Below are 19457 nucleotides of genomic sequence, written 5' to 3' on the forward strand. Positions count from 1 at the left end.
AAAAAAGGGCATCTTAATGTTCAGCTACTACAAGATTTAATATTTGTTTCAGCAGTCTCAGGGGTTTTATTATATTTAAAAAGACCTTAAAGCTATCAGGACGTTTTTGTACAGACTAATTTTCCCTCCAACTTCCTGCCACTCATTTCCCCTTCAAGGAGTCACATAATCAAGCTTAGAATGAAATAAATCTTACAGTGATTTGCTGTATATGAATCATTGGAAAAATCGTGTCCCTTTAGTCCATAAAAGAATTCAAAGTGAAGAGACACATCCTAGACACAAGTTCATTTTCAGCTAAAGTTGTTGCATCTATCTAGAATCTAGATGGTGGGAGAATAGAGGAGAAGTATTAACCTGTAATGAGAGCTTTTTACCTTAATAGGAGAAGTGACAAAAAAAGTCTCTTCATGATAAAAAAATACATAAAAGCATGTTTTACACTTTTTACTCATATTTTTCAAAGGTTTTTGATACTACCCAATGAATGCAGGCTGCCTCTTGATGAACTTTGTCCTTGCCTGTTCCTTTGCCTCATTAAGATGCCTTAGAGAAACAAAAGAGTAAATGTGGGTAATGGTGTTTCCGTATTAGTTTCTGTACGTGTCTTATTCAGAAGTGTGAAATGTCAAATGAATAGCAGATTTTCTTTTGGATGTTAGGTTTCTAAGGTTGCTAAGAAATTAGAAATTGGGTAAAAGTTGGATTCAGCTTTCAGGTGCACATTTCATTCTGAGGATCAGCCTTTCTCTAAGTCCTAGATTGAGCCAGCATGAGGATGGCAGCAAACTGCTGCCGCGTCCTGACATAGTTCAGTGATTGCCTTCTCAGCTTCTGTTTTTTCCTTTCTCGAGTTTTATTGACTGCTGTTTTCTAGAATCAGTGTTGTCAAATCACGTACCAGATATAAAACCCAGTAATTCTCTCTTTAATACTAATGGATGGTTGCAACAATAAAAATTTTACCCTTGTTGAGGAAGAAAGAATAACTTTATTACTGCTTTTAAAGTTCTGAAAATACAATATCAGACATGATTTTCTTATGGCAAGACAAGTGATTAAATGCCTTCCTAAATCTTTAAGTCTTGATACCAGGTGGGTATTATTTGCATGTAAGCCCAGGTTTAATTCTTAATGAAAACACTACAATTAGGCTTATGGAATCAGGAACTAAAAGAGAATGAGCTCTATTCTGCTTTTGAAGTGCTAGTCATACTCTCACAGATGACTTATTTCTAAAGTAAATAGAATAGGTTTCTAAAGTGAACAGGAAGTGCTGTCTGCATGTAATGACATATTGCATTTAATATTTCACCCATACTTCATTATGGAAAAGAACAGGTGATCTGAACTCTAGGTAACAAAAGAGATAAGCTAAGGCTTTTCCCCAGATTAAAAAATTTATATTTGTACTTTGTTGTATCATTACTGACATAGAATGAGAAAATGCATAGAACAGTTACAAACTTATTTGGACTAAATTTGTCTGTGTTTTAATGCAATTCAAATTTACTTCAATATGTATTTCAGTAGCAAATGTCCATTTTAAAACATATGCATGTTCTAGCAGAGACTAAATGTGAATAAGTTATAGCTTTCAGTTCTTACCTTTTTTTCTGAGCTTCCCTAAGCCCTTGGCTAGATCCAGGTTTGGATGTTAAGCCATTGGATTCAGATATAATTTGTCCTTCTTTTCCCTTTAGTATCTCAAAGCTCCCTGGTTATTGATATCAGCACTCCACCCTTGCCAAGTGTTTGTGTAGATATGGCTCTTCCAGAGGATGCGAAATGCTTTAATTTATTTTTAAAATTCCCCTCTGCAACATTTTTAATAAATTATAAAATAAGCACATGTGCAGTAGTTGTGCATGTTATCCCAAACACACGTTCTGCAATGCCAGAGATTTGTGCCTGTGCTTTAACATAGCAGCTAGTAATATTTGTGGTGCTAATTCACTTACATGGAACTGCTGCAAGTACAGAATCACATTAGAGAGAAAATCCTGGGCGGACGGGGCAAACTGTGGTGTGGTCCTTAGATGGTGTTTATAGGAAGAATTAGAGCATTAGGGATATAGTGGGGTTTGGTTTTGTTTTTTTTTTTTTTCTTTATGTGAGAGAAACTAGCTGGCAAGTGAGTGAATTTTGGAAAGGAAAAGTAATGGGCTTGCTTGAGGTGGGGACAGAAGTGAAGTAAACAGCTACAGCAATCAGGATAGGCTGGTGTTACTCCAGCCTGATGAGAAAGGATGACTAAGTACATGCATTGTGGACTCTTTAAGCATCATATCTCAAGGCTTGTCTCAGGGCCCTCTTGGTTCATAGGAAAGAAAGCTTTTTCTCTAAACCAGCTCTCTGTCATAAACATGAATGTCTGATGTGAGTTGAACAAGCTTTGCTGCCTAGGGAAAATTTGAAACTTGGATGTATTTGGTTTTGTAGCTAAAATGCAGTGACAATGTAAATGTTCAAATCACAGGTTAATGGATATGAATCCAGTCACCCTGTTGTTCCAGGAACTTGCTTATGTCCATCCTCAGTCAGATAGTTCATAAGTCTTATAAACTGACTTACCTGGTTAAGTGAAACTAAGTCCTCAAAACAGAAAACTACAGCTAGGAATTGGATCCCCTGTTTTGTCAAACTAAACTTTCCCAGTAATTGGTTTATTAAAAGGAGTTTTATGTTCAGGGGTTGAAAGGAATTGACTCCAGGGCTAAACATCCCAGAAATTTAGTTATGTTTGATAGTTCTGGTCATTTATTTTAAATAGTACACTACCCTTCATAATGATTAGGTTTTATAATTTGCCACAGACTTGTATGAACTATGTAAAGTTTGTTATGGCTTTTGGCTACACCAAAAGAGAGAAATTCCTGCTATTTTAGATTGTAGATTGTTAGGAAATAAATGAGTTTGATAGCTTCTTTCCAGCTGAAGCAGGGAAATTTTTCTAACATGAGGTTGGTTCCTAGCTACAATCTGAAAGCAGATGACTGAATCTCTTCTTACACCTAATAGCTGAATCTCCAAATGAGCTGTTTTTATAGCAAAAAATCACTGTTTGTAGGACAAACTGTTGAGTAACTGTATGCTAAACTGTAATGTAACCTGATCATTGGAGATCCTTGCACTTGTAGCTTCTACCATGCCCTGCTGCATTAGTAGCAGATACCAAGGATATGATTCTTCTCTTTTTGTGTTTACTATGTTATGGTCATGTTCAGAGGGATGACACTGTAGAACTCAGACCAGCTTTGTGTTCTGTGTGAATCTCGAGGACTTCTCTATCATAACTAAATGAAAGATTACTGGTGTATTGATTTTATTAAGAATAAATTTAAGGACTACTTTTCATCTTTTTGCTGAGTCAATGCTTTTCAAGTCAGATAAGAAAGACTCTTCTATTCCCACAACAATGGGAAAGTGTGCATATATAGTGTGTATCATTTTTGCTGTGATACATACATAGATGTTGTATGGCATACTGTGTATGCCAGAATTCTGATTACTGACTGTACAGTAGCTGTTTGAATGGTACACTTTGGAAGTCTGTGAGTTCCAAAACCTTTGGGCTCCTCATCTGCTTGCCTTAAACAATTTACTGGGTTTCTGGCTTTGTCAGCAGTGCTTTAATTGCTCTTGACTAAGTAACCTTCTTCTCAGGCAATAACATTTGCATGCACTGTGCAGCAGTTTGTAAGTGCATATCTGTACACCCAGGAAAATATTCACATGTTTATTATGCAGTTAATGAAAGATTCTGCTAGCCTTGTTAAATAGCACACAGTGGCCAAAAGTGGTTATGAGTCTTGACTGCAAGTTCTGTTTCTTTGAAAAAGTTGGAAGTGTTTGTCTGGAAAAAGAATGTGAATTTCACCATGTAAGAGTAGCACAGTTGGGGGTTTTATATCTGGAATGAACAATTTAGAAATTTTTTTTACCTGTCAAATTACAAATATGTTGACCGGTTTCTCTAATATTCTAAGACATTTCAAGAGGCCAGAAAAGTACTTCAACTGTCAATTATTTGATTTTATTGTAATCTAAATTTCTGTGACAATTTACTAACTAAAAAATTAATATTTCACAAAGCTACTAGTGTATAGAACCAAAGATACTGAAAGTAATTGTATTGCAAATGGAACAATAGACTCTATTAAAAACCTTGTAGAGTAAGTGAAATTTAGTTTTATTGTTAAAGCTATTTTTTGATGTTGTGTGAATTGCTATCCTGCATAAGTAGTTTATATATTTGTGAACTGTGCTAAAAACAGAGTGATAATATACATTTAAGGGTAATTAAGAAAAATTGCTTGAAAACAATTACCTATTGATAAACATAGAACAAAACCTTTTGTAATGGAACACACATAATCATATGTTATAATGTTACAAAATCTCACATTTATCATCACAGAGTAGCACCTCAAGTGAATGCTGCAATAAAATAAATTACCTGCTCAATTATATCTTTCTGAACTCCCTGGAATCAGGCTATGCAGTACTGTGCCCAGTGTACATGATTTAGCACAGGCTAGGCGGTCACTCTGTAATTCCAGTCATGTTGTTATGTTCAGTGCAACTGTGAAGGTGAGTAAGGTAAAGGCAATTCAACACAAGTTCTGAAAAAACCCTGCTTTATTCAGCAGAGACGTCTTTTAGTAGAAAACCAGCAAAAGGTGACCAAATAAATCACCCATATCAATGCATCCTTTATACTGTCCATATTCATTTAGTTTGGTTGATTATGCATTCAAATCAGTGAAGCTTGTGTTTTTCAGATCCTGTGCACTGCATTGAAAAATTCATCTCTGCATATCTGTGTGTTTATGATCTTTAGTTATTCATCGATTACTGAACACATTTGACATTTTGAAGTTGCTCTGTATCTCATTATTTCATCTTTTTTTCTTCAAAATACACTGAAAATTCAGGTTTGCTTTGAAAGCTCAAGTGAAATTATTTTGAATGAAATAACAAAATGCTTATTTAAAAGAACCGATTGGATTTCAGACTGGTTACTCTAATTTGTAATTCTTCCTCCCTCTTCTTTCTCATCCTTTTTGTCCTTCTTTCCAAGCATCTTCTCCCCCATCCCTGAGTAATACTGGTGCTATGTACAGTATTTTGTTTACAGTAGTATAAACATTCTCAGCCTGTGACTTCATTGCTGAAATAACTCACCTCTTTCATATCAACTCTTACCTAGGAGCCGTACAGCAGACTCATTGATGTAGGTTTTTTTCTGCATGGCAGCCCAGGCCAAGCTGGTTTCATTGCATGATGCAACTTCACCTTTTTTGGTTGTCTATGGGGTTAATTATAATCTATTCTTGTATTGCCTGTGCATGCCAATGTGCTTACATAATGATGTATACACTGAATGCAGTCTAGAGCATTAAGTGCATGAAATGGAATTAAAAACAAAGACAAAACCATAACATTAGAAAGTTTGGGCAAAAGTAAATTATGCTTATCACTAACTTTAGTTAAGCTGTTATAGAATGAATAGGACATTATATGTGTCAGGTCTATGTATTCAAATTTCCAGCATATTACAGTAGTTTATTGACTAGGGGCACAATTTTGGTGTGGTCAAGATGTGAGGAGGAAAGGATGTACTAACTACCCTGTTGTGGCAAGGACTGAGTGGTGCCAGTATTATCAGAAAGACAATCCTTTCCCTGCTGTCAACTTCAGCAGCAGGTGACAGTGAAAAGAGGTAAGACTGTAAATAATAATTTATTGAAATTCAGAATTTAGGAAGCGTTTTCACTTCAACAGGTTTTTGGGTTTTAAAATTATAAACAACCTGTAAAATAATTTAAAATTTATTGATTTACAAAACTCATGGTGACATTCCATATGAAGAGTTGTAACCCTGCTTTAAATTTCCATTACAAGTGACACTGTGATTCTAAACAACTTGTTATTCATGTGTTCTTAAATGTCTTCAAATGAACCCTTCGTCAGCTTGGTATAAGTTGTGATTGAATTTTAATCCTATTTTTCCCTGATAAAATGATGAAACAGCAGTCTGGGAAGTGACATGAAACATTGTGTCTGAACACAATTTTTCTAGTGCTGTTGATCAGTGCAAAGGTTTAGTGTATGCTTGGAAGTTACAATTTGTGCACTCTTTGGTGTCAGAATTAATGCACAGATTTCAAATTAATATTCATCTTGATGAATAGGTACTATTGGTTGTATAAATCTAACTTTGAGGGCCTATAATATAGAATGCTACGATATTTGAAAAATGGTCATAGAAAACAAGTATATATAAAGTGAAAATATGTTCCTAATGTGTACATTTAGGCAGGTAACTTAATGAAAACCTACAATACATTCAAAGTAGTACAAAAGGGAAGTAATTCCTACAGCTGTTGTCATGCCACCTGCATGCTGATACTATGCTTTCCTAAGAATGTGTGTTATTCAGGATTACCTAGGATTTAATTTTTTTGTATTATTCTTAGAGTCCATATATAATGGCAGTTCCTTTCTGCTCCCCCTTACAATGAAGGAAAATTCTGTTAGTACTCTAAACCAGGTCAGACATGTATCTATACAGTAACATGAAATTCTTTCTGCTCTCACTACAAATGGGATTATTTTACCAGTCTTTTTGACTTTCCAGTAGCTCAGTGTGTAAGTTCATCTACGCACCTGTTCTCTCATGCACAGCAGCCAGGACACAAAGGTGATGGGTGTTACAGTGCAAACCATTTTGAGAGGTGTTAGGAAAAAAAGGCCTCTGTATATTAATTTTTAGCTCTACTATAATCCTCTTCTTATAGTGATGTAAAGTACTTTTACATCAGGATTCTAATAATTGATTTGGCAACTGCTACAGCTGTAGGCAGTTACTTACTCCATTTGTTAATGGAGATAAAGTTACTGCTGTAAAAGAAAGGCATAGTGTCATTAATCTGCCCAAAAGCAGCCTTGCCTTTCCCATTTAGAAAAACCACTGGGTGAGACTGTCACTCAGGCTTCAGGCTATTTTTTTCTGAGAAGTTTAAGTATTTTCTTAATTTCTTCTGTGTTTAAACTTCTTCTATTATTTTGCTAAGTAAATGGGGCTATTCAGTGAATCTTTCATCGAGTCAGCATTTTGCCTTAAGAATGCGGTAATTGCACTTAAGCCAGTGGTGGTAAATAATCAGGTCTCACAGCTGCAACAGCTGTGAGACAAGCTTTTCTAAGAAGGAAAATTTACTAGATTTCAGTTATGTAGATGTGGAATTTAAACCACTGCAGAGGAGTTTATGGGTAGAGAAATGTATAATGTGTTTCACTTGTTAAAGGTACAATGCAATTAAAACTCTTCAGGGGTCTAGGTTAAAAAAAAAAAGGAAACTGGTAGAAGGGATTTTCATGACTGTTAATGTATGCTAGGAGTGAATGTGGCCTTGATTATGCCCAGAGCTGGTTCGAGGCAGAGGAACTTAAACAGCTCTACTGTGATGCTCAGGGTATAATCAAAGATCCTAAATGGTTACTCTTGGTAGTTGAAAGGTTTTTTACTTCAAGTCACCAGTTCAGTATTGCTAGGAAAGTGCAACAAGTATACAAATACAGGCTGCCTTGTGGCAGGTTACAAGGATCTACTACACATCTCATCGTTTGGAAGGGGAGCAGCGGAGCTGCATGACCTGAGGTACCCTAAATGTATCTTAGGGGTTAATTGAGCAAGGTGCTTTAGGAAACCTTTATGCTGATGGGCTGGGTAAGGCTAATAGGTCCTCAAGAGGAACAGGAGGGAGAGTCTGAAATTATGAAAATTTGTTTGGGACCAAAATATCTTCTAATTTTGTGCGGGTTTTTGGAAGGAATTTATATGGTTCATATTATGCCTTCATTTGAAATAGGAAAAAATTCATCCTGCCTGGTGTAACTGTGTATTAGGAGTACCTTAGAATTGCTATTAACAATGTGATTAGGTTTCATAGGGTTACTAATAGATTTGGATCATGCTTTTAGATAGCCTGACCAAAGAAGCTGATTCAGTAATGTAATGTCAATTTTCTACCACTTTGCAATACTTCTGACTTACATTGCTCATTTACATTATTCACTGTTAAAGCCAAATGAGATACCTTAACCTGAAGTTTATTTCTAGTCAGTAAAACTAGAGAGTAGCCAGATATTTTTCATCACAACATCATGGGAGGGTATTCTAGAAATGACAGACAGATGAATGAACTGTAAGTATTTTACACTCCAGTTTGTCTGGTACTCTTGTCGTTTTCAGTTAGAATGGTTGAAATAAGACTAAATTTCATAGGACAACATTACTTTTTTTTTAAGTTACAGTATGTAAGCTAGCAAGAAATGTATGGAAAGTACATTCAAAATCATCTGTAGGAATCAGTTATGCATATCAAACAGAAAATTAGAGCCCTGTTCTTTGCTAATATTCAAAAGAAAAAGTATTAATTTCTAATCAAAGAGGATAGATGAAAAACATTCTATTTTTTGTTCATTGTATATATTCTTTCAAATCAGTCAGATGAGGGAGAATTTTAAAAGTTGGATGACAGTATCAAGAGAATAATCAAAGGCACTGAGATGGAGGAGTAGTTGGAGCTGGAAATGCATGATGATGGTGGGCTGTTGAAAACTGAGTCTGAGGAAAGTGGACAGCAAATGTGAAAGGCACTGCTAGGTAGTTTTACGAGGTGGCAGCTGCAAACAAATAAAACATGGAATCTCAGGAATTGATTCTTGCTGCAAGGTAGGAGTAGCTATAGATAAATGTAATCAAACAGACACTTTTATCTAAGAGTTCAAGAGGGTTTGTAGGCCCTCTCCTAAAAAAAGAGGAAATTTTAGAAATATCTCATGTATAGATCATTCTATTGATTCATGCAAATGCAAGGACTGTGAGTGGTCCGTATAAGCCAGGCTGAAAAGTATTTACTGTTTTAAAATTCTGAGAGTCACCATCTCTCCAAAGAATCTACTCCAGTGTTTATCTGTATATTATAAATGAAAAGGTTTTATGCTGCTGATACACTTCTCACTAACTTTATTCATTTCCATTTGTTAGTTCACTGTCGACATGGAAATAGGAGTAGTACTCATATGACTTGCTAGCATTTTCATGTCACCAATTATTTTTTCTTTCCTGGGGTAAACAGCTACAACTTACTACTCCTAGACAGACTTTGATAAAAACTATTAGGTAACAATGAGACAAGAAGTAATAGAAAGATATCATTATGTAGAAAAGAAATTATCAAGATTGTCAGCTTTAGTAAATGAGGTATGCAGTTCAACCAAGTCATTTTATAATGCAATCAGTATAAGAGATAAAACTGAAGTGGCTTATTAAAATTTGTCCAAAAAAGTAAGGTTAGTTGAAACAGTATGCTAGTATTTTTCTCTTTGGGATGTTGGTAGTCTCACACAAAATCCTTTTTATTAAAATTAAATCCTTTTTATTTAATTAAAAATGTGATCCCAGGCATTGTTGTGCTGTCATTTTCCTAGAATTGATTTGTCATCAAGGAGACTTTTGTCAAAGTAATGTCATGCTATTGTTAGTTGCCAGGGCTCTTAGCTCATGATGAGCAATTAAGGAATGTAATGCAAAATAAAAGAATAAGCTATTTCTACTTATCTGTGTGGTTCTTAGCAAACTTTTTCAAATTAAGTTATCTAAGGATGAAAATCTTACTGGTGTATTTTGCAGGAAAATGCCTGCTCTGTCTTTTATAGGCTACTGAAAGAAGTTGGAAGTTATGGAGAAGAATTCTAGGCCATTCCCTTAAGCCTGTTCTAACACTGAGCTCCTGGGTGTTTTGCTGTTCTTCAGGGACCTGCCTTTGACTTCTGTTTGAAAAATTAGAAAAGACACATGCTGCAGACAGTAGTGAATAGCCACATATCCTGAGGAAATTATTATGTTGTTTTCAGAGTGAGCAATTTTAATGTATTTTTCCTGTATATCCCAATAATTCAATATAAAATTATAAGCAAAAGTTTTTTTGCTATCATACAGAGTTTAGTGTTTGGGCTGAGGAAATTAGCTCAGCCCAATTTGATTTTGCTTGAGTGCTGTAGAACGTTGGCTTATGTTTTACTGGGGAGTCTGTGAAGAAGTATGATGTGCTTCAAATTAATGGAAAACTTGAGAAAGAGAGATTGAAACTGACAGCATTATGCTGAACTTTACAAAATTTTATTAGCTCATTTAGGTAAAATAATTATTGTGCATGTTACTTGACTGTCACTTGGGGTGTTGCCAATTGCAAATAGCTCTGTAAATTTGGTAGTGTTAGATGAGCATCAGGAAAGCAGACCTTTGTTCTGCAGTTGTACCAACTAAATTTGCCTCCTAATTTTGCATGTGAATGTGACAGAAGTTCAAATTAGGAGCTTCTTTTTCTTTCACACTGGAAATCCATATCTGTCTTAGTTTCTAAATGGATTTAATTTTGCATTAAAAACTGCCAAGTCACAGCATTTAAATATATGTTTAAATTTTAAATAAATTTCAGTCAAAGAGGAAAATAAGAACAACATAAACTCTTAAGCCCCGTTCTTTATGACATGATGCAGAGAAGTGAAAGGATCAAAAGAAAAAAAAATCTCTGATTCTGAGAAAAATGTTTACTAAAAGACACAGTTGTGCCAAGTCAATACTTATTGATCTGGTTTTGTTGGTTTTTTTCCCTCTGTTATTGGAATTTTTTTTTGAAGGAGAATAGGGAAACCTGTTCATTTTTCCCCAAATCAGTCTGAGAGCTTGCCAAGGTTCCCTCCCAAGGTATTAGGGAGATTGCATAGAAGGACTTAGTTATAGAAAGCATTTGCAGAACAGATGAGTCATGATGCATTTGTTTAATTACATTAGAAATAGAAGGGTAATATTCTAATGCCAGCTTGTGATCTGGCAGACTTTAAAGAATAGTAGAAGATGTTGTAATAGAAATTAGAAAAGGGAAGTAAGGACAGACATTTAAAGTGTTCTTGGGGTTATTTTCTCAAAAGCAGAGTACTTGCAAATTATAGAGTGTTGGTTAAACACAGTGTAAGAAATCTTGGAAAATAGCTTTATTTCACGTTGTTGGACAGTTTTATTTTAATCAGATTTATATTTTTCTTCGTTTAAAATTGAACAAAGAGGATTCTGATTGTTGATGTCGTTCAAAGATAGCTTAGTGTGTGTGAGACTAAGGTCATCAAAGTATTTTCAGAAGGAATGTGAGAGGTGCATATCAAAGCAAAGAGGGAAGGCCACTCCACTTGTAGACTGCAAAAGTGGAGATAGAAAGAAAACCAGTAAAACAGAGTAATCCAAAATAAATTCATCACATGCTGAAGTTGAGGGGTTTTGTGAGTGGAAAGACAAATATGGTTTAATCCATTAAGCAAAGGAGATTCAGAATTGAGAATTAAAAGAAAAGTACTTGGCAAAGTACTCCAGGATTTGACAATGAAACACTTTGGGAGCAGAAAGTTCACCCACTCTGTGTGTGTGTAGGAGAAACAGCTAAGAATTTAGATGTAGAAGGTTGAGTGGTCAAATAGGATTTAAATGTAAATAATATAAGGAGATACAAGGAATGATTGCAGCATCATTCTCAGCTATCAGGCCATAATTGTCTACAGAATTTGGTGAGAAAGGGATTGCTTCTCCCTCACTCACTAGCTCCAGGTGCACAAAACCTCAGAAAAACATCTCTAAGGAGGGATGACATGATGCCACAGAGGTTCATGGACCCAGGTCTTAGGGCTGTGAGGGCAGATTGCATGGCACTTCTCCTACAGGCCAAGTGGGTCGTCACCTTGCCTTCCCCAGTGCCTTGCTCTGGTGACCCAGCTGGCTGTCCTTCCTCCTTGGCAAGGAAACCAGCCTAGCTCTGCCTGCCCTTCCTGCAGCACTGCCTGAAAGCGCTGGCAGCAAAAGTTCCCCAGTGGTGCCCCATGCCATGTCAAGGGAGAGTGAGGTGATTTAGCAGATACTTGTGGTCAAAAACTTTATTGGTGCTGTGACTCAGAGAAGGGCTTTCTAAACTGAGATGCATTTAGCAAGCATCTTGTGTTTAGAGGATGAATACAGGTACTGTAAGAAAATAATGTTTTTCTTACTGTGGGACTCACAGGGTTAATAAGTGAGGAAGCCACTTGAAGTAAGAAAAACTATGCTATGCTCTCTGTCCCTTTTAAGATGTTTGACATCTTTGATTATAATTTAGTCCTGGTGATTTGTTTTAATTAGGATATTTGTTCCACAAAGTATACATTGGTAGGCATCTGTCTTATTTTGCTATTTGTTCATGCCTGTTTCAGTAAAGAAGGTTTTAACTGCTTGTTCCTTCTGGGCTGTGTGACTAAACCATAAAGATGTAAACTCTTCAGCCTTGAATAAAAATAGCTTTTACTAAATGATACATGTGGCTTTTCTACAGTTTTACTTCAGTGCTACATGACTGAAACAGAGTTTAAAGTCCTAACCATAAGCAACTTATTTTTCTTTTTTGCTGTACTGTTTAAAACTTGTATTCAAGGAGCATAAACAGACACTACTATATCGAATTTGTGCCAATTTTTTTTACTCTAGACTTCATAAAATTTTGTTTGCTCTAGAAGTAAATTTGAGGGGATTCAATATTAAAGAGGAGCTTCCAGTAAAAAGAAATCAATTGAAAAATCCCCACCACTTTAAGCAGTTTTATGTACAAAGAATGCCCAAATTGATAGATAGTAATTGCATTGAAATACAGTTGGAAAGTGAAGTGAGGGGAATCTCTTCAAATGATGCAGTACTAATTAACTTCTAAATATTGAGTGGTTTCCCATATTTATTTATTTATTTATTTTTGCTATTATGTTTTAGGAGCAACAACTGGTATTTCTGTACATAGCTATAATTTCATTTTAAAATTTACTCTGCTCAATGGACATTCCTTCTGATGGAAAGTGCACATTTTACTGTTTTTTCAAAGAATGCACTATTGTGCAGTCTAAAACAGTCATGAACACAGAAAATAAAAACTTCTTGATTTTTTATATAATCACTACTTTAAATTTTATATATTTTTTATTGATACTAAATTAAAAAGTATTTTTATCTTGTTTCTGTAATGGATTTGGTTTTTTATCCACCATTCAGAAAGCAGATTTGCAAAAAATAAAATTGTAAATTAGGAAAATTCTCTGAGTTTCTAAAATTTTCAATAGCTTCTTAAAGTTCTGAAGTTGTAGCAGCTGCTCTAAAATATTAACATCAGTACTTCCTTGAATTGCAGTAGAAGTAATTTCTCCTGTGGTGGTTTATGAAAGTTTTGCATACACATCTTCAAAACACTTGACAAAATGTAACTAGATTAATATGTCTTAAACATTTTCCCTTTTTTAAAAAAATATACATAGGGAAGAATTGGCATCCATCTTTGTTTTTGCTTGCCTTGTCATTAAAAAATAAGAGGAAAAAAAAAAAAGGCAAAAAAACCATTAGGAGCTGATACGATGTGCCAAAAATACAAGAGTCCACTTCCTTACCTAGGAAGAGCTGTAAATTGCAGATTGTGCAGGTATTTCAAGGGCTGCATTGGGTGTACAAAGGCTTTCCCATCCTTGTGGGGAACATTGAATGTAGTGTGGTCCAGACAGCTGTCACTGTGCCTGCAGAGCTGTCCAGAGCCTGAACGAGCGTGGAGCTCCTTCTCCTTGTTGCTGTGGTCGTGATGGCAGTGGCAGTGCTGGGACACAGATTGTTAGCTGCTACTGGGGCCTTGAGCTGGCCTTTGCCATGGGCTCTGCAGCTCCCAGCAAGAGGTGAAATGCCACAGTAAAAACCACTCAAGTTATTTTCAACTCTGTTGCAATTTCAAAAATCCTGGAAATATCTGAAGGCTTCTGTGGGAACTTCCATATTAATATACTCACAGAAGCAATTTCAGAAGAGATTTAAAAGTTTTTTTGCTCTCTCCCACTCATTTTATGACTATTCAAGGAATAATTCCAGTAGAAACATTTCGATGCATTAGAAACATTTTAAACCAACCAGAAATAAGCAAGAATAATAAATACATGATGTGAACTGGTGACAAAAATAGTTCTTTAAACAGCAGTAAGGTCTTTTGAATTGAAATGACAGGTGGTACATCATGTGGTAAAAATGTCATGCACAGTGCTGGCTTCAGTGTTGCTTGCAGCAAAGCTTTAAGGATGCTGGGAACACCCTGTCAAAGTTTTGCCCCATATATGTAAAATGAAATGGAATTATTTTGTTACTACTCTTGTAGTCACTTTTGCTCATTGAAGTAGTTTATGCCTATTATAACTGTACAGCCAGGCTTTGTAGCTACTAGTTTTGTTGTAAAAATTGTATAGATAATCAAAGATGCTCTTTCAAAGTACTTATAAATATTAGAGAATCATAGAATCATTTATTTTAGAAATGACCTTTAAGTTCTCCACTAAACCTTGTCTCCAAGTGCCACAGCTATACATTTTTTAAATACCTCCAGGGATGGTGACTCAACCACTTCCCTGGGCAGCCTCTTTCAACGTGTGACAATGTTTCAGGGAAAAATTGTTCCCTAATATCCAATCTGGCACAACTTGAGGCCATTTCCTCTTGTTCTGTCACTTATATTTGGGAGAAGAGATCAACCCCCACCTTGCTACAGCCTGCCCCTTGGGAGTGGTGGAGAGTGATGAGGTCCTTCCTGAGCCTGCTTTTTCTCCAGGCTGAACCTCCCCAGCCCCCTGTGCTCCCTCCAGAGCCTTCCCCAGCTGTTGCCCTCTAGCAGATCAACATTCCTGCTCAGCTTGGTGTTGCCTGTGAGCTTGCTGAGGACTCACTCAATTCCCTTGACCAGATCATAGATCAAGATATTTGCTGCGCTCCTGGGGCTCAGCCACCCAGCCTGTCTTTTACCTAGCTAGTCCAAGCTATGAGCAGCCACTTTTCCCAGTAGAATGCTGTGGGAAATGGTGTGAAAAGCTTGACGAAAGTCTGGATAGCCTTCACAGCCTTTCCCTCATCCGCCAAGCAAGTCACCGTGTCACAGAAGGAGATCAGACTGGTCAAGCTGCCCTGCCTTTCATAAACCCAGACGGGCTAGACCTGATCCTGTGGTGTCCTACAGGTGCTCTGTGCTGGCTCAAGATGTTGTGCCCCATGACCTTCACCAGCACCAAGGTCAGGCTGACTGACTTGTAGTTGCATGAATGCTCTTTCTGATCCTTCTTGTAGATGTAGTCATATTTTCTAACTTCCTGTGAGGTGGGACCTCTCCAGTTAACCAGGTCTGCTGATAAATGATGGAAGGTAGCTTGGTGAGCATTTCTGCCACTTCCCTCAGTATCTTTGGGTGGATTCCATGCAGCCCCCTTGATTTGTGTTTAAATGGTGTAGTATTTTACTGACCATTTCCCCTTGGATTGTGGGGGCTTCGCTCTGCTCCCCATCTGTCTTCCAGCTCAGGGCACTGGGTACCCAAGGAACAACTGCTCTAGCTATTAAAGACTGCAAAGCAGGAATTAAGTACCCCAGACTTCTCCTCATTCTTTGCCATTATGTTTCCCCACATCCAATAAAAGATGGAGATTCTGCTTAGCTCTCCATCTGTTTCTAATAAATTTCTAGAAAAGTTTTTCATTGTCTTTCATGCCAGTAACCAGATTTGGTTCTAGTTGGGCTGTGGCCCTTCTAGTTTTCTCCCTACATAACCTCACAACTTCTTTGAAGCCCTCCTGAGTTGTCTGGCCCTTCTTCCAAAGATTATGCACTTTTATTCCTGAATTCAGCCAAAGTTCTCTATTTAGCCAGGCTGATGGTCTCCCCTGCTCATCTTTTGACACATAGGGATGGCCTGCTTCAGTGTGTTTAAAATTTCCATCTTGAATCATGTCCAGCCTTCCTGGCCTCCTTTGCCCTTCAGGACTGCATCCCAAGGGTCTTTCTCAACCAACATCATAAACAGGCCAAAGCCTGCCCTCCGGGGATCCTCCTGGACCCCCTCTTTATTTCTCCAAAAATCAAAATCTGTTATTTTGTGATTGCTGTGCCCAGGACAACCTCCTATTGTCACATCAGCCACCAGTCCTTTGTTCAGAAAAACAGCTCTGGTGGGGTTCCTTCCCTAGCTGGCTCATTTACCAGATGTGTATGCCAGTTGGAATATTGATCCTGCCCCTTTTTTAGGAGGAGGTGCCCATTGCATTTACAGTTCCATCATTACTGTAATTTTTATCTAGTTACATGAAATCTTTCCTCTCATTGTTAGTATGCTATTTCATTGATTTTCTCATAGTTTCTCCTGTTTTTGTGGTATAAATGTATGAAACCATGCATGGAATGGGAGTAAAAGCAATTCTAATAGTCTGTTGTCTTTTTCAGAAGTGAAACCTTTGCTGCCCTACATAGGATATGCCGTATCATTTTAATATAAACCAGGGAGTTTTACTGGTATTATTAGTGGTCCTGGAGACCCTAGTGAACTACTAAGAAGTACTTACAGCACTTTTGGTATTGGGAAACTTGGTGTACAGACAAGTTTCAAATTGGCTTCCTTTCTGCTGCAGGCTGAATTGTGCAATGATAAACATCAGTAGCCCTATTTTTCTGCCAGCTCAGATGCCAGCTACTGGTGAGAAGAAAAATAAAAAATCCAAACAGAAAGTTTGATTTAGAATGTTTAAAATCTTTTATAATCTATCTGTGAAGAAAACTGATAATTTCTTCAGTGTCATGCCCTTCTGACAAAATCATCATTTGAAATAAAAAAACCAGGATGCTGTGTTTGTCTTTGAAATGGACAACTTAAACATTGAAAGAGAGGGAAGCTCTTTGAAATGAAGGAAGTTTAAAGGGTATGACTAGGAGAAACAGCAGTTTTGGTAAATTGTCATCCTTTGTGCTAAGTGTTTTGCAGAAAAAAAAAAGATTTATTATGCATTAGGTGATTTGTCAGGTCTTGTAGGTTTTTGTAATGGACAGTGACACAAAAGTAGAGCTGTTAGCTGCAACCTTAGCTGACCTTAACTAAAAATTACTCTCTATCCTGTTTACAAGCCTCTGCAATTCCATTAGCTTCAGTGAATTTCTCCAGCTTTTGCAGGAGCCAAACCTGGAGTTAAGGGTTGGTGCAGGGCTGTTGATTCTGTTCCTCTGTATCTCCTGTTGGTAGGGTGCACTCAGTGTGTGGCCTGCCTTATTTTGACAAAATCCTTTGTTCTCATTAGTGCCGTACAGAAAATTATCCAGTTGGGTTCTCAAATTTTATCCACTGTTTTTGTAGCTAAAACTGTGTTTGTAAATATGAGGTATTGTCTGCTCTCCTGTATGTTAACATATGGCTTCTCTTCCCTTCTGCCTGCTCTTGTAAATCAATTTTATTTGAACTGTAACAGAAGTGTCTCATAACTTCAATGCCTTTTCAAATAGCCTTTGAAAAACAGTTTTAATAAAATTTCCTATACCACTGAAGCTTCTTAAAATATGAAGCTATTGTACATCAAGGAGAATTTTGCTGTATACATTCATGCATCTAGAGACAGGGGAGAGCATGCTGTAATTAACTTGTTTGACCTGAAATGTATACAAGGAATGGAAAATTTGGCTGCATGTGTAATGACCTGGTAGTACAAGTAATTTCCTTTATGCCTTAAGTTAGGTACCTGACATTCATAAGCATAGAATCTTGCTTGTTGAGCAGTCTAGCATTATATTTGCAGAACTACTGCTATACTAACTGGTATTACATTTGTGTTCAGTGATTTATTTGATCTAGAAAGCCAACAAATTTCTGCTTTTCTAAAAGGAGTTTTCTAGGGCTCCAGATGTTCAAATGATCTACGTTCTACTTTCCCTCTATTACAGTGTGATGAACACATGATCATTTGCAATATATGTGTGTATATATATGTATATATGATGGATGGGACATTATATATATATAGCATATACATCAGCATATATTGGGACTTGATTTTCACTTTGGTCTCTGACTACAACATTGGACTGTGGCTTCAACAACCTGTTTTAGAAACCTTACAAATAAATCACTGATGATACTTATGGAAGTTACCACCTTCCTTAGATAAAAGTACATTTATAAAGTACCAGTTTGTATAGAGCAAGCTTTGGATCTGTCCCACTGTCAAATAGAGCATAAAATAAGAAGCTAAAATTTGCAATGGCTGCCTGATACACAGAAGGGTATTTTAATTAACCTGCATGCAGAAATTAACCCTTAGAGTACTGCTTCAAATTCTTCAATTTATTTTGTTATTTAATTTTAACAGTGGGCTATGCTGCTTTTCTACTCAGTTCATAGTACTCTGCATAAAGTACATTAAATGGCCATACAAAAAAAAAAAAGTGAGAAAAAGAAAAAAAAAATCCAATCAACTTTTTATAAACAAGGGATTCTACAAGACTAAGTACTCCAGGTTGCTAATGGGTAATGTATTCCTAAGCAACTATTTTTTTGTTAAAGGTTTTATGAATTAAAAGCATGTAATGTTTCACCATACCTGTGTACTTGTTAGGTTTCTTCCTAAAATATCATAGGTGTGTCTCCTTTAGAAAGAAGTCAGTTCTTTAAGGGTTAATGTGAGGTTAAGCAATCCTGAGGTATTCTCCTGCTTGTCCTCTCCTAAAGGTATCTGCATGTTAATTCTCAAATATTACCTGAAGAGGTGAATATAGATACTGTATGAATGACTAACTGAATGAATGAAATAGTTCCTTTGAAATGCTTGCTTGTATCTTGTAAATGACTGGAAAACAGAAACATGATTTCTGGATCAAGGTCCTTAATGAAATGCAGACAATTCTCAACAGAGTAGAAGCTCACATGCTGACAGTTTATTCTGATTTCTTTGTCTTTCAACTAGCCCAATAGAATCCTGCCAGAATTTCTACAAAGATTTCACATTACAGATCGACATGGCTTTCAATGTGTTCTTCCTACTCTACTTCGGCTTGCGTGTAAGTAGTGTCTCTTGGGTAGGGAGGGAAGGCAGCAGCTGCTGTGTGTGGTGATGGAAGTAGAGATTGTATTTTCTTTGAAAGAAAGACAATTAATATCTTCTTTAACGCAAAAAATATGCGCATTTGTTTGAAATGTGTAAGTCAAAGTTTAAAGACTTAGAACTGCTCTGTTAAATATCTTCATTATACACTCATTTTTTCCCCTTTATTTGTATATTTACATGTAATTTTTATATAAAGCAAATGTTTTAATTACTTTTTAATTATTAATCAGGTGCAAATGGTAGTTTCACCTGATTTAAGCTCATAGGCAAGTTATAACTATGATGCCCTTGGCACCTAAGCTTGCCAGTTTCCCTGGGCTGGTTTTGTATTCAGGATAGAGAAATGACCACGTGGTTTCATTCAAAAGCCTGAAGTGCTGCTGCAGTCCCAAACTATGCCTTGTGGGAGTCACCCTGCTGATCTCCTCGGGACATGTAATAATGGGACT

At 36.6% G+C, this 19457-nt stretch overlaps 1 protein-coding gene across 8 annotated transcripts in view; it reads left to right on the forward strand.

Moving 5' to 3' along the window:
- KCNMA1 (potassium calcium-activated channel subfamily M alpha 1) overlaps positions 1-19457 on the forward strand; it is a gene marked incomplete at its 3' end in the record, with an annotated part of 410494 nt that overhangs the window by 215725 nt on the left and 175312 nt on the right. For all 8 annotated transcript variants that reach the window (XM_084210399.1, XM_084210401.1, XM_084210403.1 and 5 more), the window contains one exon: positions 18868-18961. In XM_084210399.1, coding sequence (XP_084066525.1) covers positions 18868-18961 — 94 coding nt within the window. The remainder of the gene's footprint in view (positions 1-18867; positions 18962-19457) is intronic.

The sequence above is a fragment of the Fringilla coelebs genome (assembly GCF_963513975.1).
Source record: "Fringilla coelebs genome assembly, chromosome: 8".
Classification (NCBI taxonomy): domain Eukaryota; kingdom Metazoa; phylum Chordata; class Aves; order Passeriformes; family Fringillidae; genus Fringilla; species Fringilla coelebs.